This window comes from Trachurus trachurus, assembly GCF_905171665.1.
Source record: "Trachurus trachurus genome assembly, chromosome: 5".
NCBI lineage: Eukaryota > Metazoa > Chordata > Actinopteri > Carangiformes > Carangidae > Trachurus > Trachurus trachurus.
Window position 1 is genome coordinate 4,102,653 of NC_139896.1, and position 27,814 is coordinate 4,130,466.

Below are 27,814 nucleotides of genomic sequence, written 5' to 3' on the forward strand. Positions count from 1 at the left end.
AAATGTCACAAACCTGGCAACCCTGAGAGACGACGCTTAGCGCGATGACGTCAAAACTCCGCGACTCACACACAGCCGGTGGTGAAGTGGAGGAAAACAACGTGACTCGTTCCTCTGTTTCTCTAACATTACATGAATATATATTGATATTTTGACAGAAACATTTTGAGAGGAGTGAAGTTTTTATTTTATTTTTTATTCAACATGACGTCATCGATGCCTCAGAAACGTTTCTACAGACAACGAGCTCATTCAAACCCGATGGCTCATCACACGTTTGACTAGTGAGTCCATGTGTTTATGTCTTTATATCAGGCTAATACTGATATTAAAGTTACTGTGAGGGAGTCCATGTGTTAATATCTCTATATTAGACTAATACTAAACTAATATTAAAGTTACTGTTAGTTAGCCCATGTGATAAAGCTCTTTATTAATACTAAACTAATATTAAAGTTACTGCTCTGTCCATGTTTACCTGTTAATCTGAAAGTTTCAGCTCTGTAGTTTATAAATATTGTGTTTCCTCACTTTTTATCACCAGTGACTCAGGATTTAAACTTTAAAATCCATCTGTCCTGAAACAAACTCAATGTGACGGAGTAAATGGAATAAAAATGAAGATAGCTACTTGTGCTGTTGTCTCCTCAGTCCTGTGTGTCCCGAGGAGATGGACTGGTCCAAACTGTATCCTCACTTCTTCACCGGAGAGAAGTGTGAGACGGCGATGGAGACGGAGACGGAGACGAGGCCTCGGGTGGAGTTTGCAGACATCGGCTGTGGATACGGAGGCCTCTTAGGTGTTTATTATTATTACGTCCACAGCTTCTCCATCGCTGTCCCCATCATGTCCTCCTCCTCTTCTCTTTTTAAATCATTCTTTCTATAAATTGATGTTTATATTCCTCTTGTTTTATTCTGTTTTTTCTCTTTTATCCTGTTGCTATTTGTTGCTGCTGCTGCACAAATGTAAATTTCCTCACTGTGGGACAAATAAAGGAATCTTAACTTAACTTAACTTAACTTAACTTAACTTAACTTAACCTAACCTCTGTGTGTCTCGTGTCTCAGTGGAGCTGTCTCCGCTGTTCCCAGACCAGCTGCTGCTCGGTCTGGAGATCCGGGTCAAAGTGTCCGACTACGTCCAGGATCGTATCCAGTCGCTACGGACGTCCGAGCCCGGAAGTTACCAGAACATCGCCTGTCTCCGTAGCAACGCCATGAAATACCTCCCCAACTTCTTCAGTAAAGGACAGGTAGGTCTGATCCTCAGTGTGTCACCCGATTATATATATACGTAAGTCGTACGATGATTAATACGTTTAAAGCCCCAGTGCGTAACTTATTTGGCTTTTTATTATCAAAAATCAAATCTGTCTTTTAGGGATGCACATGATTAACCGTTAAACCGTTAACCGATAACAAGAACATTGACCGATTAATACTATCGGTTATTTATTTATTTTATTAGCTCCTTATGTCGTCAACTCATTGGGGCGTGTCGACACGTGCAGAGTTCACGTGTCTTCAGTCATATTTCACAGCAAAAAGTTACACAGGAGGACAGACAGTATGAGCAGCAGCCCCCATGAAGGAAGATCAGACAATAAATGTAGCTACACGGACATAGATGTGCATCACCTGTAACAACGGCGCTGAGAAAAAAAAGACAGAGGAGCTGTCAGAGGAGCTCTGCTGCTCCTTCAGCCTGGTGTTTGGCTGCACTTTGTATAAAAACAGTTCTACATTGGACGATCTAACCTCCAGAGCGCGATTAGCTGAGACAGAGCTGATCAGCTGTCGCAGCGCACGTGTGTATTTAACGGCAAAAAAAAAAGAAAAAGAAAAATGGAGCGATCAAATTTTTTTTTTTTTTGCCGTGCGCCGCAAGCTTCTTAATCTTATCGGTTAACGGTTAATAATCAGTTAATGAGCGTCGGTTATTGGTCAGAAAAAAACTTCAAAATGTGCATCCCTACTGTCTTTCATAAATCCGTATTTCACTGAAGGTGAATCACAGCCGCATACAAATGAAAGCTTTCTGGTTCCTTAGAATGAGTTGTTACAAGTCGTTACAAATACATAAGTGGGCGACGCACCGAACCGAGGCGGCCATGTTGCATCGTGACCGTAGGTAACCACGGAAACTGAGCGGAGCTGTGGGCTCGGCCTGTTAAAACTGTCACCACTGTGTAGTGTGAGGAAGGACGGAGGCACTGGTGTTGCATTCAGGTGCAGTCAGGCAGACGGCCGTCGGCAAACCAACCGGATGTCATTTTACTCCACCAGTGAAAGACGGTAAAACAATACCACATCACCATGACAACAAGTTGTCACGCCTGCATTGTTCTGCCTCGTGCTGGCGGACCACTTGTTTACATAGACGCTTGTTTATCCTGTTACATGCAGCGTCTGTTGTCTGTCTGACCTCTGCCCGATTTCACGTGAATGCAACATCAAGAATACGTTCAGATATGCAACCGCACAGCTAGATGGGGGGGATTCCTACGCATTATACCTTTAATAACATTCATGAGAGGGACGGTTCAGTTCAGTTTGACAAATCCAGACTGTTTCTGCTCCGTCCTGTTGTCATGAGCTCCTGGGATGTTAAAGTTTCCATCCCAGACGGCTGGACTTAAAGCGCCCGCCCCCTCCCACCCTCCGTCCAATCAGGAATCAGCAAAACCGTTAAACAGACCGTTGCTAGGGACGCCGCTCTGATCGGAGTAGCACAGAGCAGAAGAACCATGCAGGATATTATTTACCTTATGTTTCATTTTTACCCTCATTAAACAGCTGTGCAAAGTTGCTGTACATGTTTATGTTTGCTCCTTAAAGGGATACTTCACCCAAAATCAATAATTCACCAATTTTCTACTCACCGTCATGCCAAGGAAGGGTTTGGTGTTATCAAAACTCTTTAGGAGTTCCAGGGGGGGTCCGGCTGGTGACAGGTTTTCATATAATGGCGGCGGATAAAAGTTCACATTTGAATGGTCCAAAACACACACTATGAAACATCCAGATACCTCCATACTGCTCGTCTGTACTGACCCAAGTGTCCTGAAGCCGCCACATGGAAAAGTTGTTGGGAAAAAATGAACGTGATCTCTGTTTTTATATTGGCATGACGGTGAGTAGATGATTGGTACTGTAGATTATCGTTTTTTTGTGAAGTATCCCTTTAATGAGCTTGACTGAAAGTGGGACAAAAGAGTTTTTGTACCGGTTGGTTTCACATAGGAGAATCCTGTATCTCCTCCCTGAGTGCATTAGTTGGTATTCATCATGTAAAACATCAGAACTGTTCATTAAAATGTTCGAAGCTGGGTTTTTTTTCTATTGAGTGTAGATGAGAGGATTTAAACAGCATGAGGAAATGTAGAAAATGTGTGTGGATAACTCCTGAATCCACATTCCTGCAGTAAAAGCCCTGAAGTTCTTTACATTATATATATATATATAACAGTTGATCCGGTGTGGGCATTAATAACCTTAAATCCGAGCTGACAGTCTGTCGGCCATCGCAGCTCTGCCAAGGTAATAATACTAATTTTAATAACAACGATTCGAGGCCAAGAGTTAAAACATAATTACTCTCCTCATGTTTGACATATGGACTGAATTTAATTACGCTGCCGTTGCTCAATAAATCTGGGATTTCACAACAATGGGGTCATTGACTGACACGCAAAGGCGTCGCCATCAGCTGAGAGCGAAACGCCGTTCATCCGTTCCAATTAGCTGCGGTAATCTGTGACTTGTTGAAACCCGCATTAGATTACACAGCAGCCGGCTTTTTAGTGCACCGGGGTTAATTTAGGTAAAAAAAACACTTCACCTCAAATGCCCTGAGTGGGAATAAAACCTCAGAAAGAAAGAAAGAAAGAAAGAAAGAAAGAAAGAAAGAAAGAAAGAAAGAAAGAAAGAAAGAAAGAAAGGAGCAGAGGAGAAGTAACGTTCATGGGATCCAAATGATTTCTAGTAATAAAAACATATAGAAGTTTAATTCTTTAAATAATAATACGTCTGTTATTTGTTCAGCGTCTTTGCCAAAGCTGAGTTTTGAGGGAACTTTCTTTGGCTTTAATTTTGTGTTAAAGGGATAGTTCAGTTTTTTTTTTTTTACGGCTGTAAACGGACCCAAACTAACAGCTTTGATCTGTTGTCCTTGTTTTTTTTTGTCTGTTATATTCCAAGGAGGGGTCAAAAGGAAATAAATTAATGAATGAACGAACGAACAAGAAGTCTGGTCTCAAAATAATACACTTGTTTTAAGTGTAGGCTGTATATAGACTTTTTTTTTTTACAGTGCATCGACTGGTTGGCAAAAAGTTTTTTATTCGGGATTCGCTCAGTATTCCTCTGTGCGATACTTCATCTCCTTCAAACACTGCTATTTTTTTGTTTTATTGAATATGAATAATGAAGAAAACCAACAAGATATGTAGTATATGGATACTGAGCAGCACATCTCACTCCATAAACAGTCATAAACATTATATCATAATAATAAATAAATAAATGCAAAAATATAGTTTAAGGAAAAAGAAAAGCAGCGATCTGAGGTAGCGTTTTTGGCAAATTTTTGTTTGTGAATATAAAAAGTTTTGCAAAAAAAGATAACAAAGTTTCATCAGGTGTTCAAGAGCGCCATCTTCTGGATCAACACAGTAGTAAATTATATCTTTATTTATGAAGAGAGAAGACAGATTTAGTAGCATTGAAAAAAAAGTGATAAACTATTTAATTTATAAATGTGAAATTGTTTCTGTATCATTTTTATCTTTTACAAAAAGTACAGGAGTCATTCACATCTGCAAATTTAGCAATAACAATACAGTTAACAGAGTAACAGGAAACGTCCAATTAAACTAGACCCCCTACTGATCCAAACAGCTGATAGGCGGAGTGATACAGCGTGTTGCACAAAAGTGACGTTGGTTAGTTCCAGATAAAATGCTTTTTTCACCCGACCAGTTGATGCACTGTAAAAAATATTTTTTTAATATATATATATCGTATAGTTAAAACAGGTGTATTATTTTGAGACGGGACTTCTTGTAGGCAGCGAAAACACACCGTTAGTTTTTATAGATATTATAAAACCCCACTTTAAAAAAATCCCTGAACTATCCCTTTAAGGTTCTTTCTTTAAATTATCATTATTATTGTGCAGACTCAGAAACCACATCTCTTAAATCACATTCAGTTGGACTTTTTTCTTTTCCCAGTGTCAGTTTTTAGTGTTTAGTAAACCTGCAGAGGAATAAAAGCCGACCACCCAGACCAAGTCCCAATCCCTCTCACATGCATGAACGGACTCGAGTGTTGAAGCAGCATTTTCTAAAAAAGACCCGACACGTTTTTCTTTTTTCTTTCCTTTCGTCTTTGAATTATTTTGGGGTTTTTTAAAAAAAAAAAGGAAAGAAAAAAGCAGCAAAGTGTAAAAGGTTTTTCCATCTTCCATCAGCGGAGACGAGGCCCCCGAGGCGGCAGCAGTCCCCGGTGATTATCCCCACATCTTTCTGTCTATACCTGACGTTATTTATTCTAACTAATAAAAAAGAAGAAGAGGTTTCTGGAAGGGGTTTTAATGTATCAATCAGTCAGACTAATATCACTGCTGCACTTGTCAAAAACAGAGACGTGGGGGAAGTTTATGGGGAAAAAAAAAAAAATCAAGAGGGGGGAAATTCCAGTTTTTGCAATCCACACTGTTTAACAATCAACCACAAAATGCCACAGAGCGGGAAGGAGAAGTGATGTTATTTATATATTTAAAGCCCCAGTATGTAACTTATTTGGCTTTTTATTATCAAAAATCAAACATGTCTTTCATAAATCCGTATTTCACTGAAGTGGAATCACACCCGCATACAAATGAAAGCTTTCTGGTACCTTAGAATGAGTTGTTACAAGTCGTTACAAATACATAAGTGGGCGACGCACCGAACCGAGGCGGCCATGTTGCATCGCCTTTTTTTTTTACGTTGAGTGGCAGCGTGACCGTAGGTAACCACGGAAACTGAGCGGAGCTGTGGGCTCGGCCTGTTAAAACTGTCACCACTGTGTAGTGTGAGGAAGGACGGAGGCACTGGTGTTGCATTCAGGTGCAGTCAGGCAGACGGCCGTCGGCAAACCAACCGGATGTCATTTTACTCCGTCAGAGAAAGACGGTAAAACAATACCACATCACCATGACAACATGTTGTCAGGCCTGTATTGTTTTGCCTCGTGCTGGCGGACCACTTGTTTACATAGACGCTTGTTTATCCTGTTACATCCAGCTGACGTCTGCCCGATTTCACGTGAATGCAACATCAAGAATGCGTTCAGATATGCAACCGCACCACGAGATGGGGGAAATTCCTACATACTATACCTTTAAGAAGCAAACGATGGAGGTGGATATAAAAATAAGAAGTTTAAGTTTTGATATTGAGTTTTGTTTTGTTTGTTGCAGCTCAGTAAGATGTTCTTCCTGTTCCCCGACCCGCACTTCAAGAAAACCAAACACAAGTGGAGGATCATCAGTCCCACGCTGCTGGCCGAGTACGCCTACACGCTGAGAGTTGGGGTACGTACACGACCGGTAAAACCTGCTGCTGCTGCTGCTGATGAAATCAATCAATCAATCAATCAATCAAATCGACTCAGGTTGTGTTCAAATCAATCAATTTTTTATTTATTTTGTTTATTCATATAGCACTTTTTATACAAAGAAAATGTTCTTTACACCATAAAGCAAACAAAACAACACACACACACATGCATAAACACAAGCCTAGAAATCTAGCTGCACCTTAGCAGCAGCAAATCTATCTGCTCTGTAGGTGGGTCTAGAAACGAGCCATAGGAACTTTTTGAGTCTCGAACACCGTTTGTGTTGACCAATCACAGCGCTCTATCTGTTTAGAGAGTCGTTGGGCGGGCTTAACGCCATGACGACATACTGGCTTTGGCAAAGGAGTCGTTTGAATCGGCGTTGGCATCAACTTTGAAAGAATTAAACTTGTCATTTTCTTTAAAAGTTGAGCAAGAAACTTCACTGAAGTCGTTCATTTCGAAGAAGGATGTAGTTGGTGTTTTGCCGACGGATATGGGAAAAGTTTAATCTACCGACTCTGATTGGTCGTCGCGCTGGCAGAGGCAGTTTGAAAGACAGCCTTCATCCCCCTGGATTGAGCCGAGGTCTACCGGTCGTTGCCAGACTAGACATGTTAATGATATAGTCTGGCTTGTCAGGCTAGTTCTTTATACCATAAAGCATACAAAACAACACACACACATGCATAAACACAAGCGATTTCTTTTCTGAGGAAAACGCCAGAGGCGAGATAAAACTGGTCCTCTTTTAATGACATCATCACGCTGCATCCCCCTCTTCTTCTTCTTCTTCTTCTTCTTCTTCTTCTTCTTCTTCTTCTTCTTCTTCTTCTTCTTCTTCTTCTTCTTCTTCTTCTTCTTCTTTGGTTTAATGGCACATGAGTGGAGCTACAAACTGTTTATTTCTGATATTCGATGAGCATCTATTGACATCAGCATCATGGATTTAGCTGCAAAGTTAATAAATGTCTCTTCTTCTCCTTCTTCTCCTCCTCCTCATAAGGTCTATGTGTATCATTAAACTATGTTCAGGCTTATACTATAATAGCGGTGTGAAATGATCAGAAAAAGACAATTAAATCGTTCATCACAATTATTATTATGGTAATTAACTGAATCAACTGAACTTTAATGAATATAACAGCCCAACTCTAACAAACTCAAAACAAAACAGATCTCAGAGATCGCTGCTTCAGTGTCATTGAAGGATAAAGTGATATTATTATTATTATTGACGGTATCCTTTTGATATGACAGTGTAACGATCATTCAACTGTAAAAAAAAAACATGTTAAAAACATGAGCAGATATTCTCACAACACAGTTTTAAATAACTAAAAGGATTTTATCGATTTAATATGTAGTTGCAGTTGATTTATAAACCTTTCTAACCAAATAAAGATTCTGTGGCGTTGTAGTCGGAGATTGATTGGATGAATTGGATGAGAAAGGTGCAATAAACTGATTTAGATATTGGGGATAATAACTGAAATTAATACATTTAAACACAAACTGTAGCCGGTGTCGTTCTTCGTTATTTAACGTCTGATGCAGTGAGAAGTAAAAGGTTAATTGCGTCAGTGACTGACAGGTTAATTAATAGTTAAACTAGTTGCTATTTGCAGCCAAGTTCACACACACAATTACAGATGAAAACTCACAGGTGAATTATAATCTGAGTACGGACTTGTCTTAAAGGTCGGATCGGTTAAAATAGAGAAAGAAAAACAAAATTATCGTTTGATTACAGTGCAGAAATCCATGAATTCACTGACATACAAGTGGAGCATCGAGTGTGTGTGTGTGTGTGTGGCCTGCAGCTGGAGGACGTCTGCACACACCCTGCTGCTGCCTGACACAGCTGTCGGAGCAGCGCTGGGACACGAGTGTTGATGGAGGCCGAGGAAACAATGGAGGGCTTGTTTCTAAATTTGGCTTTATCACTTTAACTACTCCAGTGTGTGTGTGTGTGTGTGTGTGTGTAAAAGTTTTCTGCCTCAGTGTGTTGTCAGATGTTACTGAAGTATAATTACAATCATTTGAGAAGTGTCAAAGTCTTTTATTGACAGTTACATCAAGTTTATTAAAAGCGTCCTTGATGGGAGCGCCAAAGACGGTTTAGAAACAAGACGCTCCACTACGAGTCAGTTTCCTGTTTCTGTGTCCCGTGGGTTTCTCCGTGACTCCGCCCCCTTTAGGAGACCAGCAGACAATGACTCCGCCCCCTTTAGGAGAAAGGCAGACCATGGCTCCTCCCCCTTTAGGAGACAGGCAGACCGTGACTCCGCCCCCTTTAGGAGACAGGCAGACCGTGACTCCGCCCCCTTTAGGGGACCAGCAGACCATGGCTCCTCCCCCTTTAGGAGACCAGCAGACCGTGACTCCGCCCACTTTAGGAGACAGGCAGACCGTGACTCCGCCCCCTTTAGGAGACAGGCAGACCGTGACTCCGCCCCCTTTAGGGGACCAGCAGACCATGGCTCCTCCCCCTTTAGGGGACCAGCAGACCATGGCTCCTCCCCCTTTAGGAGACTAGCAGAACATGACTCCGCCCACTTTAGGAGGCCAGCAGACCGTGACTCCACCCACTTTAGGAGACAGTAGAGCACTGGAAAAGAGAGTAACGACACGCATTGGTTCAATGGAAGCGCCTCCTGATGGCGGAATATGGGTATTGCAAAAGCGCTCAAGAACTGACAACTCTGCATTGTTGGTGAATGAGCAAGTGTGGTATTTTCAATAATTTAAGGACATTTATAGATCATCCATGTTAATAGCATCATTTAGGACCTTTTACAGATAAACATTAACACATAGGCAAGTAAAAAACAAACAAACAAAAAAACTGTTGTCTACATTAATGTTTCAATCTCTCTCTCTAGTTAAGTATATGAATGAATGAATGAATGTGACTCCGCCCCCTTTAGGAGACCAGCAGCAGCAGCAGCAGGTCTTGAGTCTATTGAAGTGAACCTGAGGTCAGATTATGGTCAATTCTTTTGCTCCAGAGTCACTGTAGTAAATATTGAACTAATTTTTCCAGTGTCTGGTTTTCTGTCATTAAGGCATGTGCTGTCCTGTTCTTAATCACCAGCCCTGCAGCAGCAGCAGCAGCAGCAGAGAGAGACACATCTCTTCTGAACATTTTGACACTAAAACGGACAAATTTCAGACAAATCAGGAGAAAACAAACTTTGTTTTTCCATGGTAACGTCAACTAACGTTCATGAACGCCCGCGCGTATTTATTTTCATAATGCTAAAAGACTGATAGCTGTGTACACATACTTATCATAAGAAAATATAAAAATATCACTTTCCTCTACCAACAACTTTTATAAATCCACACACACGTTCACAACACGGGGTGGAGGGACAAGTGACCACGCCCACTTTAGGAGACAGGAAGTGAAGCTGTAACATTTCATATCATTGGTGCAGCTTGTAGTGAGACATCTTGTCAAGTTGTCATAGTAGAGGATCTCTAGTAGCGTTCATCTTTTCTTCCCCAGACGCCCCTAACAATCAGAATATAAGGAGAAGAAGGTACATAATACATGCAAAATGAGCTATAAGAATTAAAGTTAATAAAATATAGACAAGGACAACGTACAATAGACAACAGACAACAAGATCTGATCACTTTCCATCACATTCTGGAGTAAATGCAGCAGACTTTGTGAAAAATTAATATTAGTATTCTCCAAACTTCTGGCTGCAGAGTTTCACATCAAAATCCGACCCGAGTAAGTTTTTTTTAATAAATATAAAATCTTAAAAATCTAAAATGGTTCACCTGAAGCAGGAGGCAGCCAGGTGAGGTGGACGTGACGAATCAACGCTCACGCCATCGAGTGGATGAGAAACTGTGCCATGGCTGCGTCCTTCTAAGAAATCCCCGTTCTACTAACGTTATCTATGTAAAGTAAACGACAGCAGCAGGTGATTAACCTCCGTGTCGTCGCTGTGGTTATTTTTATCTCTTTAACGTTTAACTGTTTGCTCTGCAGAGGTGAGGACGCAGAGACTTCACTCTGAAACGTTTCAACACGGTGCAAAGATAAAAAAAAAAAAAAAAAAAAAGACATTTTGACAGTTTGTCTTTGACCCTTTATTCTTTAATGGTTCACACACACACACACACACACACACACACACACACACACACACACACACACACCCAGAGCGACTGGTGCTTTCTCAGAACTGTGTCCATAACCTTTCCCCCTGTTTGTCTGCTCACGTCAGGGTTTGGTCTACACCATGACAGATGTGGAGGAGGTCCACCTCTGGATGGTGAAGCACTTCACCGAACATCCGCTGTTCACACGTGTCCCCGATGAAGAGCTGGTACGTTCACAGGTCCTTAAAGGGATAGTTCACCCAAAATTCAAATTTCACTCATTATCTACTCACCCTCATGTCGACTAAGGGCTGTGAGAATTTTCAGAGTCCTCCGTGCCTTCCCTGCGCAGCACTGCATGTCCATATAACGGTTGTGAATTTCTCATGTTGGGGCTTCAATACAAGAGGGACATTACAGACGAGCACTATGGAGGTATTTGGATGTTTTTTGGTGTGTCTTTTTGGACGAAGAAAAGTGGTATCCATTCACAACCATTATATGGACAAATACTGCTGCGCGGACCCCCCCGTAACTCAGAGAAGGCACAGAGGACTAATGAGTGAAATTTGAATTTTGGATGAACTATCCCTTTAACTGCAAATATCTGATTTCAATGTTGTACACCAATGGTTCTCAAATTGGTTCAATTTTAAATTTTTATTTTTTTGAGAAATTTTTACCACTTTTTACCACAACAAAATTATTATGATCATTATTTTTTTACCACTTTTTGTAGAATTTTTTAAAAACTTTTTGGGGAGAAATTTTACCACTTTTTTCTAGGATTGTTTTTGAGAAATTTTACTACTTTTTTCTTGAAAATTTTCAACTTTATTCTTTTTCCTTTAATTTTTTCTTTTTTACCACTTTGTGTAGAATTTTAAAAAAACTTTTTTGGGAGAAATTTTACCACTTTTTTCTAGGGTTGTTTTTGAGAAATTTTACTACTTTTTTCTTGAAAATTTTCAACTTTTTTGTTTACTTTTTTGGGAGAATTTTTACCACTTTTTTCTAGAAATGTTTAAACGTTTTTGGAGAAATTGTATCACTTTTTCCAGAAATGTCTCTATAACATTTCCACAAATTCACGCCATACTTTTTTTTTTTTTACAGTACAATAAAAAACTTTATGAATTTAAATGAGAGCATTTGAGCAAAACTTAATATAACTGCTTTGTGTTTAACTGTAACGTCTCTCTGCAGGTGGATGACGTCATCATCAGTCGCCTGGGAACCTGCACGGAAGAAGGAAAGAAAGTTCAGAGGAACGGAGGGAAGAACTTCCTCGCTGTTTTCAGGCGAGTCGAGGACGGTTTGAACAAACAGGAACAACAACGGTCAGTGGTTCAGACATGAGATGGACGTCAACGGTTTCCTTTTTTAAATTTTATTTACTGGAACTGATGATGGAGAAACATTTTCAGCTCCTCATGACACAGGATTTTTCTCCACATAATTTTACATACAGTATTTCACTCCTCGGCTGAGAAAAGACGACAACCAGAAAAAGACTCACTAACTAAATTCAGACTTTCTTTTTTTTTTTTTTTCTCATTGCTTCTTTTAGATTTTTTCTTCAGTTTCTTTTGTAAGATTCATTGACGGAGCTGTTTTGGATTTTTCTGTAAATTCCTTCAATTAAACTTTATTTCTCTCAGTAAAACGACTTTGCTGTCTCAGATCAGTTTGTTGAAATTATTTATTTTTTTAAATTTTTATTTTATTTATTTAAAAGGGACAATACACATTAATGAACATCCGTACGTGTGCACAAATGTAAATGCGTCAGAGTTAGCAACTTGCTCATTTGCATCCGTAGTCCCTTGGCAGGTAATACACAAACAGACAGAAATACACAAGAATTATACAGCGATTCACAATCATATACACATTCATACCTACACATAAAGTGCATGTGATCTGTAAAATGCCTGGTATAAAGTGCCAGTTTCTAAAGTGCGAGTGCAAGTTTAAATAGATAAAGTGCAAGTCTAAATGGATGGATCCAGAATGTGATGGCCCGCACCCGCCGCCTGGGGTTACTCGTTATTACATCACTTGATGATATGAGGTTATATTCATGGCATTAATTTACCATTTATTAGTTTAGGAGGATATTCATCGTCTGGGTTAGAAATAATAAGATCATCATATACGAGTTAAATGCAGATATTTTTTTACAGTGCATTTAGAAACTGTTGAATCAGCAACATGAAGCTTGTTTAATTTCAGCTTTTTGTCCGTTCTGTTCAACTTTAATTCTCTCATTATCCACTCATCGTGTCTGTTGTGGATCTTAAAGGTCGTTATGTCATAGAAACCAATGTTTTTTTATGATTTTAGCCGAATATTGCAGCAGGTTGGTATCTGTGGAGCCCTGCTGCTGCTGCTGCTGCTGCTGCTGCTGCTGCTGCTGCTGCTGCTGTTAAAGCTGCTGCTGCTGCTGCAGGGCTGGTGATTAAGAACAGGACAGCACATGCCTTAATGACAGAAAACCAGACACTGGAAAAACTGTGGGCGATTTCAGAGTAATTGAAGAACTCATAAACTAAATGTCATGTTAATAATATGAAAGAACTTGTTCCTTACCTCAGTTAAATCTTTCCCTGTCGACATTCCACCGTTTTTGACAATAAAAAGTTTTTCCTAATCATAACACAGACAGTTTTTTTGTTTTCTGCTCAATTCCTGAAACAACATCTGTGTGTTCGGTGTTTAAACTGTGTTTTATTTCCTTTCCTCCGTCACAAGCATGAACACATAATGAAGATGAGTTCAAAACACACTCACTCAGTTATTTGTTCAAACCCCAGAATAAAAAATTTGCTTAAAGCAGAAGTGAGTGATCCGGTCGTTTTGGCTAATGCTGCGTTCCAGGCAGGCTTTTGAAATCGTAAATTACAGCTTCAAGTCACAACTTACGACTTTGTAGCGTTCCAGGCAACCCACTCGTGTTTTTCCGACCTGTTTTACCGGTGAAAGTCACTATAACGGCCACTCGTAACTTCTGACCCGTGAACTCGTACCAGATCGAACTGGTACCACTTCACGGTCGGAAAAATACGAGTTTCCTTGAACGCACCATAACAGTCCTCGTCGCTACGTCACCACATTCACGGCGTTCCTTGGCTGCACACACAGCCCTGCATGCCGTTCTCTCTCCTCATTGGATAAAAACTGTAGGATACGATAAATGTTTTCTCCTCGACTCAGAGCAGAGCAGAGGGACTGACAGACCCGTGTTTCAGTCCAAACACTCTATGTAAGTGATTGCTGTCGGAAGATATAACTATTTAAGACTTATATTAACACAAATATATCACTCACTTCTGCTTTAAACTCTCGATGATACAACAACAAAACTCATCTGTCGTCTGTTTTTTTTGGCGGCGTAGAGATGATTTGTTGATCCGTTTTTCAGCCACAACTCAACGGCTGAAACACGTGTGACTGAAACCTTCAAAAAAATTCAAATGATATCGACAAGTTTTTACTAATTTCTCAGCTGTGACCCTTTGACTCGTCTCCTCATTCCCTCACATGTTTAGATGTATAGATAGATAGATAGATAGATAGATAGATAGATAGATAGATAGATAGATAGATAGATAGATAGATAGATAGATAGATGACACCACACATGCATGCACACAATCATTCAAGTCATAGTGTATAAAGAAAACACAAAAAACACACATAAAATGAACATTTTGTGGACAGTGTTGCACAAATTGTCCCATTTAGCTGCAGGTAGTTGATGTTTTTGTCGTCCTACCCGACTGTTCCCTGTGGTTTTATACTGTGTTTATACTACAATACCTTTATTGTTGTTGCACAACTACAATGGAATTAAAGTAGAGACTCTCAGATTTGTTCATTTGAAAAATAAAGTTTTTTATTATCATTGTTATTATTATTATTAAAAGGAGATTAAAAAGACAGAAAAAAAAAACTAATTTAGCTCTTCCGAACAACTTTCCAACTCTACGTCCGTAATCACACCCTGAAGCCTCCGCCCTCTCTTCCTCATCCTCCTCTTCCTCCTCCTCCTCCTACTCCTCTTCCTCCTCCTCTTCCTCCTCCTCCTCCTCCTCCTCCTCCTCTTCCTCCCTGGTGCTGATGCTGCCTCGGCTCCGTCCAGTGTCTCAGTGTCTCAGTCCGAAGTCTCCGTCCTCCTTCGTTTCCCACAGCTTTAACGACCTTAAAGCTGAGATTCTTCAGAGCTACATCAGAGCGGCTCGTCTTCCTCCCCACAGGCCTGAATCCACCATCACATCCTCCCTCTCTCTCTGTCTCACTCTGGTCTGGACTCTAATGAGAGAAAAACCTCCTTCTCCTCCTGGGCCCGAGGAGGTTTCAGCCCAACAAAGACGAAGACGAAGACGGAGAAGAACTGTTCACTTCTTTATTAATCTGCTCCCTCAGCTGCCGACGCTTCGCCCCACGCTGCTCCTGACTTCACATCTAAGGAGGAAAAAAAACATAATCACCGTCGTCGACTTCCCCAAACTTTGTCTCTCAGGCTGCAGGAGGAGGAGTCACATCGTCTCCTCTAGAAGAGTTCATGTCACACTTCAGTTTCTATTCTCTGAAACATTTACACAGTCAGGACTTAAAAACAACAGATACAACATTTTAATTTCCTTATATTCACTTTGCACTCTTGATTATTTCACATGGGACAGTTTAAAGCCAGAGTCAGTAGGTTTGTTGTTTCAAGCCTTCAGCCACTGAGGAACTTAAAGCTCGTCTTTTGTGAAGCGTCCAAAAGAATCCAAAGGGTCCATGATCAGTTTAACGTGTTTATTGTAACAAAAATCAAAAAGAGCCAACAAAAAAAGGGGGGGGGGAATGGTAAACCTTTAAGTTACAGGCTGTTAATTATGTGATAATGTCCAGAAATAGCCAATAAATAACAATTAATTGCGTCATAATGTCTAGAAATAGCCTAGAAATAACGGTCAATTGCAAAAGACTTGGTGGAGAACATTAAAATTGAAATTGACTGTTATTTCTGGGATATTTCTATGCAATGAATCCTTATTTCTTGAAATTAAACGTAATGGTAGGTAAATTCATGCAAAACCGCTGATGCGCGTTGCCTTCAGGGACAGTTTTTCATCAACAGTCTCTGTATTTCCCTCTAAAACAACTCTGTCTGGTAACGTTGTGTTATTATCTCATAGCGTGGTGAATGTGCAGGTCACAACTTGTCCACCAGAGCGTTGTGGAGTTGTTGGATTGTGTATTTGATGAGTTTGATGAGGGAAACCAAGAAATCCCATGAGCCTCCGTAGCGTAGCTCTGAGCAGCTCACGGCTCTGCTCCGCCGTTCTAAAAATAGCTTGCACCGATAATTAAAGGTAACGAACCTACTGCTATGACTATAGACCCTTTCAGAGAGTATAAACAAAGACAGGTGTTACCAAGGATACTAATTAAGGCTCCATTCCATTTAGTGTACCAGAGCGTTTTCTAATGAGCCACACCTGTCTTTGTTTATACTCTCTGAAAGGGTCTATAGGGATTATGGTAATGGGCCAATTTTCATTCAGGCTTCATGCTGCTGTACAGTTTCCATCAACATTTACATTTAATGAAGCTTCTGTAAAAGAAAAAATTAAAACAAACAAACAAAACCCCTTGGAGGATAAAAGTCAGAGGAAGGTGAAATATTATGTGCATGATAAACAGAAGGAAACGTGATCTGTGTAAAACTTTTTAAAGTAAACTCTGCTGCTGACGGACGGCGGTGATTAAACATCTGCAGCAGCTGTGACGCCTCACACCTGCTGCTCGCCACATCAGGCGACTGCAGCATTTAAACCAGTTTGCATCACATCGGCATAAAGACACAGAGCAGCAGCAGCAGCGTCGTGTCTCTGCTGCAGGTGAATCTCAATCTGTTCTCTAACAGGAAGTCACATTTTAAAACATTTTATCCACTTAGTTTTGGGCCTGAGGTTCGATACGTGTGGTGAGTCATGGTTGGTGATGATGCAAGGACGTTATTGTCTCATTTCCAGCGATACGATTCTATTCAATCATTAGAAATCGATGCAGAAACTCTATTTTTAGCCAAAATGTAACTAAAAATTCATATAAAGTAGATAAATAGTAAACACAACAGTATTATTTAACCAAAAGTCAGTGCAACTTTGGAGTTTTTCTGACCGTTCTTTGTCTTTTAACCATCCTGGTCTCAGTACGTGAACATACAGTGTATACAGAAAGTATTCAGACCCCTTTAATTTGAATTGAAGAGTTGAAGGTCAATCTGAATACTTTCTGTACACACTGTAGCCTATCACTACATTTGTGTAAAAAACTACTTCCTGTTTGAACTTGGGACATTTTAAAAAAAATATTGATTTATTGAAAAATCATTGTAGATAATTCTTAGTGTAGTTTTTATCTGTTATAATCAGTAGTTGTGCAGCAGCAGCAGAACGTCCATAATCAATCACATGTACAGTTGAGGGCACAATGTTGTTGTTAATTCAGCAGCTTAAAACACATGACACAAGGTATAGGTACATGTTTCTCTTCAATTAATTAAATGCACCAATAACACAGACACACACAGGTGACATGTGGTGTTGGACTCGATTTCCAGAATGTATCAAAGAGTTTTTTCAGGGGAAAAGCTTCATTAATGAATTCATTCATTTATTATCTTATCTGAACTAACAGAATTTAAAAAAAGTTAGGGAATCAGCAGAGAGACTGATCATAAAAATAATAGTGAAACTGTTTATGTTTAATAAAACTGATGAATTAACAGTTTTAAAATAAGTGACTCAAAGGAAACATTAAGTGTCCAATAAATAGTTCTGGAGAAGATTCACTCGACCAGTTCAACTGTATGAAAGAATATTGAATCATATACGTATATATAAATATACTGTATATATATTACATTTTTATTATAGTCAACACTGTAAAAAAGAAAAATAATCTGTAAAGAACCTGATTTACAGTCGGAGGATGAATCACTATAACTCACTTTTTATTTCACACTGACCTGCTGAGTGGGGAGGGAAAACACTACACACAAGTTTAACACACACTCATTCATGTGTGTGTGTGTGTTGTGCACATGTGCAACACACACACACACCTACACACCTACACACACACACACACACACACACTCATAAAGAGCCTGAATCCCTGCACACTCTAAAAAGTGATTCATGGGGTTAGTTTGTATAGCTCAAAATCAAGAGCTTTTTCTGCTTAAAAAATTAAGTTTGTTATGCATATACATTATAATGAGTTGATAACTTAATTTGATAAGTTGGTCTAAATGAAAATAAATAAAATTGTTGTAACTCAATAATACATGAATTTTGAACAGATATTTCTGCCTTAACTTAACATAGAGGTGTATTCAGTTAGCACAACTTAAAAATCTGTGTCTGTATTTTGTTAGAAGTTGAGTACAGGCTAACTGCTAGTACATGTTTAGTGAGAACCATGCGGCATGCCTGTTGGAAGCACATTGGAAAGACACCAGTGACCAGAGCACAGAGTTGGAGACACCCATTTGCAAACTTTACAGCTTGGTGAGTACAATCTTGACTCGTTTTATTCACAAGCTATCAGTACAGTTAGTAGGCTACAAGAAATCGTTTTTCACCACTAGATGCTGTGTGTTGACAAACAAATATTGTTGAGATGCCACAGGACTAGTTATAAGCTAGTTGTTAGAATAGCATGAGTGTGCACTGCCATTTCTTTGCAGTAGTTTGTGTGCTAATTGTATAAATTAGCATGTTGTACTTATCTGTGCCTTTTCTTTTTATTCAGATAAACCAAGAATTAAGACAGATCACCACTGTCAGCCTGCCCTGGAGTCAACATTCATGGGAAAATCAGTCTCAAGAGTATGACTGTCAAAATGTTCAGACTGTGTTCAAAAGACTGTTTTAAAGGGCTATTTTATATTGTAAGTTTCCTAATTTATTGTATGCTGTGTTCAAAATACTGTTTTAAAGGGATATTTTATATTGTAAGTTATAACTAACTTAATTTATTTTATGAATGCTACTTTTTTTTTTTTTAAATATCATATACACTCAGTCCTGTTGCTGTAGAGTGAGATGCTGACTTTTCTTTGAATAAACAGTTAGATCAAACTGAAAGTTCAATGTGTGATATATTCTGACTTAGATAAATAAGTTCTTACTACTAAAAGAAATTGAGGTAAGAATTTCCATGGACATTTCTGAGTAGAATGAAATGAAAATAAATAAGTTAGAATAACTAAAAGGGGTAATTTTAACACAATTAAAATTAAGTTGGTTTGACTTAAATAAGCTTGTAGAGGACAAGGGAAATCATGTTGCTTGTACTTAAGTAATTAAGTTGGCCTAACTAGAGAAGTCTTGTGGCATGTACTTAATACTAGCTAAGTTGAAATAACTTAAAAATGTCCATGGAAATTCTTACCTCAATTTTTTTACGTTGAGCCAGCACATCATTTGTTAGAGTGCAGGAGTTGAACTGAGGCTTTCAACCTGGTTTTAGATTTAGGATCAGGTTAGAGGGGGACGATGGGAGGGTGTGGTGAGGGGCAGAGAAGGGGGGTGGGGGGGGGGGGGGGGGCTTCAGTTGTAATAGTTGGAGGTCCAAGGTAAAGGCTGGGTGGGGGTGTGTGTGTGTAGGGAGTGTATTATGTCAATTACAGCCCCCCATAAATACAGTAATATACATAAAGGTACAGTGAGGTCCAAAAGTCTCCTGATCCGTGTGTGTGTGTGTGTGTGTGTGTGTGTGTGTGTGTGTGTGTGTGTGTGTGTGTGTGTGTGTGTGTGTGTGTGTGTGTGTGTGTGTGTGTGTGTGTGTGTGTGTGTGTGTGTGTGTGTGTGTGTGTGTGTGTGTGTGTGTGTGTGTGTGTGTGTGTGTTCTGTGATACCACCCAGACAGGCAGACTCTGCAGCCATGAACTTTAACACACTGGTCTGCTGGGAGTCTGGCTCGGGGCTCGGGGCTCGGCAGTGGCGTGCACAGGGGGGGCGGTCGCCCCCCCTCGTGGCCCAATTGTTGAAAAACGCGTGCTAAAGTGCCCCCTGGGAGCCAAAACGCGTGCTCAAGTGCCCTCATGGGGGCCAAAACGTGTGCTAAAGTGCCCTCTAGGAGCCAAAACGTGTGCTAAAGTGCCCATAGGAGCCAAAAAATGAGCTAAAGTGCCCTCATGGGGGCCAAAACGTGTGCTAAAGTGCCCTCATGGGAGCTAAAACGTGTGCTCAAGTGCCCTCTAGGAGCCAAAACGTGTGCTAAAGTGCCCATAGGAGCCAAAACATTTGCTAAAGTGCCCTCATGGGGGCCAAAACGTGTGCTAAAGTGCCCTCTTGGGAGCCAAAACGTGTGCTCAAGTGCCCTCATGGGGGCCAAAACATGTGCTAAAGTGCCCTCTAGGAGCCAAAACGTGTGCTAAAGTGCCCATAGGAGCCAAAAAATGAGCTAAAGTGCCCTCATGGGGGCCAAAACGTGTGCTAAAGTGCCCTCTAGGAGCTAAAACGTGTGCTCAAGTGCCCTCTAGGAGCCAAAACGTGTGCTAAAGTGCCCATAGGAGCCAAAACATTTGCTAAAGTGCCCTCATGGGGGCCAAAACGTGTGCTAAAGTGCCCTCTTGGGAGCCAAAACGTGTGCTCAAGTGCCCTCATGGGGGCCAAAACGTGTGCTAAAGTGCCCTCTAGGAGCCAAAACGTGTGCTAAAGTGCCCATAGGAGCCAAAAAATGAGCTAAAGTGCCCTCATGGGGGCCAAAACGTGTGCTAAAGTGCCCTCTAGGAGCTAAAACGTGTGCTCAAGTGCCCTCTAGGAGCCAAAACGTGTGCTAAAGTGCCCATAGGAGCCAAAACATTGGCTAAAGTGCCCTCATGGGGGCCAAAACGTGTGCTAAAGTGCCCTCTTGGGAGCCAAAACGTGTGCTCAAGTGCCCTCATGGGGGCCAAAACATGTGCTAAAGTGCCCTCTAGGAGCCAAAACGTGTGCTAAAGTGCCCTCTAGGAGCCAAAATGTGTGCTAAAGAGCCCTCTAGGAGCTGAAACGTGTGCTTAAGTGCCCTCTTGGGAGCCAAAACGCGTGCTTAAGTGCCCTCTTGGGAGCCAAAACGTGTGCTAAAGTGCCCTCTAGGAGCCAAAACGTGTGCTAAAGAGCCCTCTAGGAGCCGAAACGCGTGCTTAAGTGCCCTCTTGGGAGCCAAAACGCGTGCTTAAGTGCCCTCTAGGAGCCAAAACATGTGCTAAAGTGCCCTCATGGTTAGCCAAAACGTGTGCTAAAGTGCCCTCTAGGAGCCAAAACACATGTTAAAGTGCCCTCTTGGAAGCCAAAACACATGTTAAAGTGCCCTTGGAAGCCAAAACGTGTGCTAAAGTGCCCTCTTGGGAGCCAAAACACGTGTTAAAACAGGCCACATCAATGTTTTTTAGTCTTAAGGTATTGATATTATAAAACAGGCCAAATCAACGTTTAAAAAGGCCACATTTTTTTCGCCGCCGACCTGTGCTCGCCGGCCAAATGCACCATGTCGCTACAGTCTCACTCTTGTCATTTTCTGAAACTTGGCTGCCCTGAAAGTGCCCTCTAGGAGCCACATCTAGGAGCCAAAACGTGTGCTAAAGTGGCCTCTTGGGAGCTAAAACACGTGTTAAAGTGCCTTCAGGGAAGCCAAAACGTGTGCTAAAGTGCCCTCTTCAGTGGCGAGGACGCGCTATTAGGTGCCCCTTTTTTTCCTTTTCGCCCCTGCCCTTCAAAAAGTCTGTGCACACCACTGGGGCTCGGGGCTGGGAGTCGCTACAGTAACAGTGAAGGAAACGTTCGCTGCCACAAAGGAACCTTTATTCTTCCTCCTCTCTTTCTCTGTGTTATAGGATTTCTTCTTATTCATAATAAATAGCTGATTAATCCCCATGTTTCTCAGGAGGGGGGGGGGGAGATTAATTTTTAAATCAGCCTCGTTGTGTGTGTGTGTGTGTGTGTAGTTTCTTCTTGTGTGGTCTTCAATTAGCAGCTGCACAACGACTAAAGTGAAGATGAGTCGGTTTTTCATTTGACACCTCCTTGTATTTCCTTTGTTTTTTTTAAATGAAATTTAGAAATTGTGATTATTATTCTGCCACTTTTGGGCACGATTATCATTCCTGTTATTGGGCCAGTGTTTATAATTATTATTATATTATTTAACCAGGTTTGTCCCATGATTGACAAGATGGGAGACCTGGCCAAGAGTGGCAGCACATACAGCGTCGTGTCTCTGCTGCAGGTGAATCTCAATCTGTTCTCTAACAGGAAGTCACATTTTAAAACATTTCATCCACTATAACGGCCACTCGTAACTTCCGACCCGTGAACTCGTACCAGATCGAACTGGTACGACTTCACAGGTCGGAAAAACACGAGTTACGAGTTGCCTTGAACGCACCATAACGTCTTGTCAGCCGATGGAGTTAGCAGCCCCCGCCCTCGTCATGGATCTATTGGTCCTCGTCCCTACGTCACCACATTCAGGCGCATCCCTTGGCTGCACACACAGAGAGGACTGCCCCTTTATGCCGTTCTCTCTCCTCATTGGATAAAGGTTGTAGGATACAAGGAAAGTTTTCTCCTCGGCTTACAGCAGAGCAGAGTGACTGACAGACCCGTGTTTCAGACCAAACTCTCTATAGAAGTGATTGCTGTCGGCAGATATTACTATTTAAGACTTATATTAACACAAATATTCCGCTTACTTCTGCTTTAATCTACTAATTGGTGCAGCTCTAAGACAGTTTCAGCACATTGTCACATTAAACATAAAAGTTACAAACAACAAACAATTGAATTTACAAAATCAAATAAATCAAACATTTGCACCCATGGAGCCTGAGTGTTTGGAGTTTGAGCTCTGACTGCAAGTTGTTCCATGTAGTTGGAGCAGAAAACCTAAAAGCTTCTTCTCCATTTCTGTTCTGTTCTAAAAAAGTTTATTAAAATAATAAAACTTTATTATTCAGGATTAAAAGAGATGATAAATAAGAAGGAATCATCTCAAGAATATTGATAAAAACCAATGAGCCAGCCGGCGTGCATATAAAGACGGACAATGAACTTTAGTGTAAAGACACAGTGATGAGTTCGAGCTCCAAACAAACAGTTTGTCTTTTATTGTTTCACAAATGTCTGTTTCCGCCAGAATTTTGGCACCACACTGCAAAAACTCAAAATCTCACCAAGAATATTTGTCTTATTTCTAGTCGAAACAAATCTCATTTTACTTAAAATAAGACTCATCAAATAAAAAGTAGCTTGTTTTTAAACACTTTTTTCAAGGATATTTTCACTTGAAATAAGTAGAAAAATCTGCCAGTGAAAGCAAGTTTTTCTTTCTTATTACAAACACAAAAAACCTGCTTTCATTGGCAGATTTTTCTACTTATTTCAAGTGAAAATTAGTTTGAAACCAGTGAAAATGATCTAAAAACAAGTTAATTTTTAGGTGATGAGTCTTATTTTAAGCGAAAAGAGATTAGTTTTCACTAGAAATGAGACATTTTGACAAGAAATAAGACAAATATTCTTGGAAAGATTTTGAGTTTTTGCAGTGTAGTCAAATATTATCAGCAAAATTGAAGTCTTTCTTCTCCTTGCGACCCTGTTCGTGGTATCGGAGACGCAGTTTTTCAACTTCCAACTTTTCTCGCACCAACCTCTCTTCACGTTCCTGTTTCTCTCGCTCCTTTTGCTGCTCACGTTCCAACTGTTCTCGCTCCTTTCGCTGTTCGGGGTTAAAGAGCAACAAAATGGCCTCTATCATTTGGACCTTCGTAGCTACTATTGTCTGGCAACTCAAGGTCTAGTTCATTCACTACTTCCCATACTTGGGCCCTTTTAAGCTTTATCAATGTCTTGTGACGTAGTACTGCTTCTCTCTCCTCACCAAACTTATCTAAGTCAAAGTAACCTGCCATCTTGGTCAGTCTCAACTGTAGGAAAGGACAACAGGGAAAAACTCAACGTGTACAATTATCACTGATTTCCAGAAAACTGGGTTCACAAATGTCTGTTTCTGTTTTATGTGTTAATTAGGCTGCATCTGCATCTGCATCTGCATTGCCCTTCAGGGACAGTAAAGATTTACTACTATCTGAGCAACAACAACAAAAAAAAGGGAAAACTGTGAAGATCTGTGCACGTTCCTTAGGTAAGCAAAAAAAAAAAAAAAATCAAAGAAGTGAGAGTCAGAGTGTGTTTGTTTGTTCTTTGCAGTGTCAAGCACACGTCTTATCAGCAGACCGAGGAAAAAAAGACAAACAGAAGAAATCTTAGGTTTGGTTTGTTTGCAGTAAAGAAGATAAATGTTAAAACAAGGTCACCGTGGTGAAAAGCTGTTTATGTGTTCATGTAAATTTCAGAGGTCAGTGTTTATCTGTCTGACTCAGCATCTTCCACCCAGGAAAGTCTCGTTTTCTCGTCTCGTGTCTCGTGTCGTCTCGTGTCTCGTGTGTGTATGGATGTCGACTTCCTCCTGACACACTGAGCTTGATCTTTGCTCCGCGCTGCACGTTCATGATCGTTGCCGAGCGTCATCGTTGCACATCTGAAGTCTGCATCACATGTTGCAGCCAGCAGGTCAGAGGAGCAGAGTGAGGTCAGATGTATTGAACCTGGAAACGCTGCTTTCCTCAGTTTGTTTCTCTCTTATTTAAAGGTAGAGGAAGGGTTTTTATTGCTCAATGCAGCTGCAGCCGCGGTTATCAAACGTCTGCATCGATTTCACGTTCCATCCTGAGATCGCACAACTCTATCTTTATGTTATGTAACCGTCTTTTTTTCTCATTCATGCTTTTGTTACGTGAGCAGCAGCTTGCAACAACCAAACCTCAGATTGAGATGTGTCTGTAGTAGCCGACTGTCAAACAATCAAAAGTTTCAAATCAAACATCATCAAATCATGAAAAAATCAAAGGGCTGCACTGAAAAACATCCAATGAAAAGTCCAGTTTCAGTAACAAAAAGTGGTTTATTTGACCAAAAAGGAGCAAAATCGAGCCCTACATATGTATCTGGTGGCCTAAATGAGATAAAAAACACAAATACCAAACAGGAAAACACCTAAACTAAACAAATAATAAACTGAATACTACAGTATAGCAGAATCTCATCATAATCAGGGCCGTTGCTAGGAATTCTGGGCCCCCTGAAAGAATACTAAAGTGGCCCCCTACCCCTATATGACTTTTCCACTTTTTTTCTTAGACTACGTATGTATTATAATTTTTTATTTAGCCTGCTTTGTTTTGATGCTAATGCAGCGTTACTATGAGTATTAGTCAGGGTCTTATGCAGAATAATTCAGTCATACAAAGATTAGACTACTGGGGTTTTTTATGGGCCCCTAGAATTATCATCACCTTTCTCCCCTATACAACGGCCCTGATCATAATTATCTTTATGGTCAAATGATGTTTCACTTTTCACTTGCGGCTCTCGAAACGGTGCATTCAGGGTTTGTCTGTAGTCTGCAGCCATCTTTAGTCTGTACTGTTCTGACTTTCTTCTCCTTTTTAACTTTCTTAGGGACGACATGAGACGGATTTACTGTACACGTTGGTGGCATCGCCAACGGCCAACGCCATTGCTTTTCTCTCCACTCGTTTATCCAATCCAACAAAACTTTCACAATAAATTTCCACTTCCTGTTCCTTTGTGACAGATCTACAGAAACAACAGCTCAAATATCTCAAAGTACACATGAATGAATGTCATGCCTAACCCGAGACCGAGACCAAACCAATGTGAGACCAAGTCCAAGTCCATCACTCTATCCAGTCCCAGTCCTCATAATAACCATGTGTCTTGATATTTACATTATTAATCCTCCTCAGCTACAAAGAAAATATGATTTGATCTAAAATCTAAACCATATTTAATGTAAACAAAGTTTGGATTGAACAGGATTTGGATTGTTTTTATCAACATGAGGTTGTGAAGCTCTTTGCTTTGACCCATGATGATGATCACGGGATCGCTTTCTAAACTCTGACACATTCCTGCTGCTTTCTTCTCTTTCATTCCTTTCTGCTCCTCCTCCTTTTCTTCTTCAAATCTTCAATACTTATTCACTTTATTACCTAAAACTTCATTTATTATGGACATTTATGTTTTGATTTCTTTGTGTGTGTGTGGATTACCAACATCTGGTGAGAGTTTCATGTCAACGGCCCCATTAGAAATACTATATTTCCTTCAGTTTTCCCCTGCTGTATAATATGTTAACACCAGTTGATCCATGTAAACAGCAGCAAAAACCAGCCCAGAAGGAGTGAACATGTCTGGTTCAAGTTTTTGCCCCGAGTCAAAATAAATCATGCATTCTGAACGTTGACCTTTCCTTGAAATCAGCCCAGAAAATAAACACCAGAACACAAGGAGTTAGTGTTTCTGCAGCAGATCCTATGACACCTGCTAACTGCTAAAAAAAAGAAAGAAAGAAAAGAAAAATAACGTCAAGAGTCGACCTTCTGACCTCGCAGCGAATTTGACAGGACATGTGATGTCACGGTGACACTGCAGGAAATTTAATGACACACTCGAGCATAAAAATAAATAATAAAACACTGCACATCATCATCATTATCATCATCAGGAGATAGAAAATATAAGATGAGCTCATCTGTCATTAGAGTGACAGGATAAACCGTGAGCTTCACCCTCAGGCTGCAAACATCTGTATAGAAACCTATGGAGTCGTAACATCTGGGCTGATTTATTGGCATCAAAACGTTCAATTTAAACGTTAATTATAATAATGGCGTTTGGTTTTATAGATTGTAGGGTGATTATTATTATTATCATTAATCAAATACTTTAGAGGAATCACACACATTATCATTAAGTTCCATATAAATCCATCTGTTCCAGTCAGTGATGATACCATGTATTATTATCATTATTAATCTAATTCTGTGAAATATCTTAGGTGTTATTATAGATAATAAATCTTCTGTATGGTGATATAAATAGTAAAAAAGAAAAAAAACAGCTAGTCATCTGTAATTGTTGCTAAATATCTTGAGTTATACTGATGTTGTGAACCATAAACAGTCTACTATATAGTACAGTGGTGTAGTCTGAGTGATACTCATGTATACTCAGTATACCCACTGAAAATGCATTAATATGTCATTATACCCACTACAACAAAGCTATCTAACTCTATGTCAGTGGTTCTCAAACTTTTTTACATCAAGGACCCGAAATTGACACAAATGAGACCACAGACCCCCATTGGACAAAATTTTGAAGCAAACACCAGAAATACACAAATATCTGTTCTGAGACTGAAGAATGTTACTTTTTTAGTCAACGTACGTACATTCATTTTAGGGCCAGTGGTGTGAATTTTTAAAAATATTGTAGAAGAATTTCTGAGGGAAAAAAAAGTGGTTAAAACGTTAAAACATTCCTAGGAAAAAGTAGTCAACAATTTTCAGGAAATAAAAAAGTTTTTAAAAAAATCTAGAAAAAATAAACTGGTACGATCTAAAAAAATAAATAAATAAATAAAAAAGTTAAAACATTTCTAGAAAAAAAGGGTAAAAATTTTCCACCCAAAAACAGTTTTAAAGAAATTCTAGAAATTGTGGAAAAATGTCTATTAAAAAAATAAAATAAAATAATAATTTCTCACCAAAAAAATTCTAGAAAAAAGTGGTGAAATTTCTAAAAAAATAAAAAAATTAAAAATAAAAATAAAATAAAGTTTTTTAAAAATTCTAGAAATTGTTGTAGAATTTCTATTAAAAAAATAAAATAAAACAATAATTTCTCAAAAAAAAAGAAAAAGATTAAGATTCTAGAAAAAGTTGGGGTCCCCCGTGAACCCTCTCAAGGACCCCTGGGGGTCCCCGGACCTCACTTTGAGAACCACTAGTCTATGTAATACAGGTACCCACCAGTAGGCTAAACCCACTGCGACAAATAAGACACACGACTAGTACAGTATTTACTAATTCAATGTTATTTACAGTCATGAGTCCAAGCAGGATTTCTGTTGTGTAAATCTATATTTTAGTTTTTAGTTTTTTAAA

General features: G+C 39.9%; 1 protein-coding gene across 1 annotated transcript; it reads left to right on the forward strand.

Annotated features, from left to right (window-relative positions):
* The first annotated feature begins 76 nt into the window (after positions 1-76).
* mettl1 (methyltransferase 1, tRNA methylguanosine) lies at positions 77-12,175 on the forward strand. Its single transcript, XM_083971878.1, has 6 exons — positions 77-284; positions 652-800; positions 1,072-1,256; positions 6,470-6,583; positions 10,860-10,961; positions 11,941-12,175. The coding sequence occupies exons 1-6, from the start codon at positions 205-207 to the stop codon at positions 12,091-12,093; spliced, it is 783 nt and encodes a 260-aa protein (XP_083828004.1). The 5' UTR covers positions 77-204; the 3' UTR covers positions 12,094-12,175.
* The last annotated feature ends 15,639 nt before the right edge of the window (positions 12,176-27,814 follow it).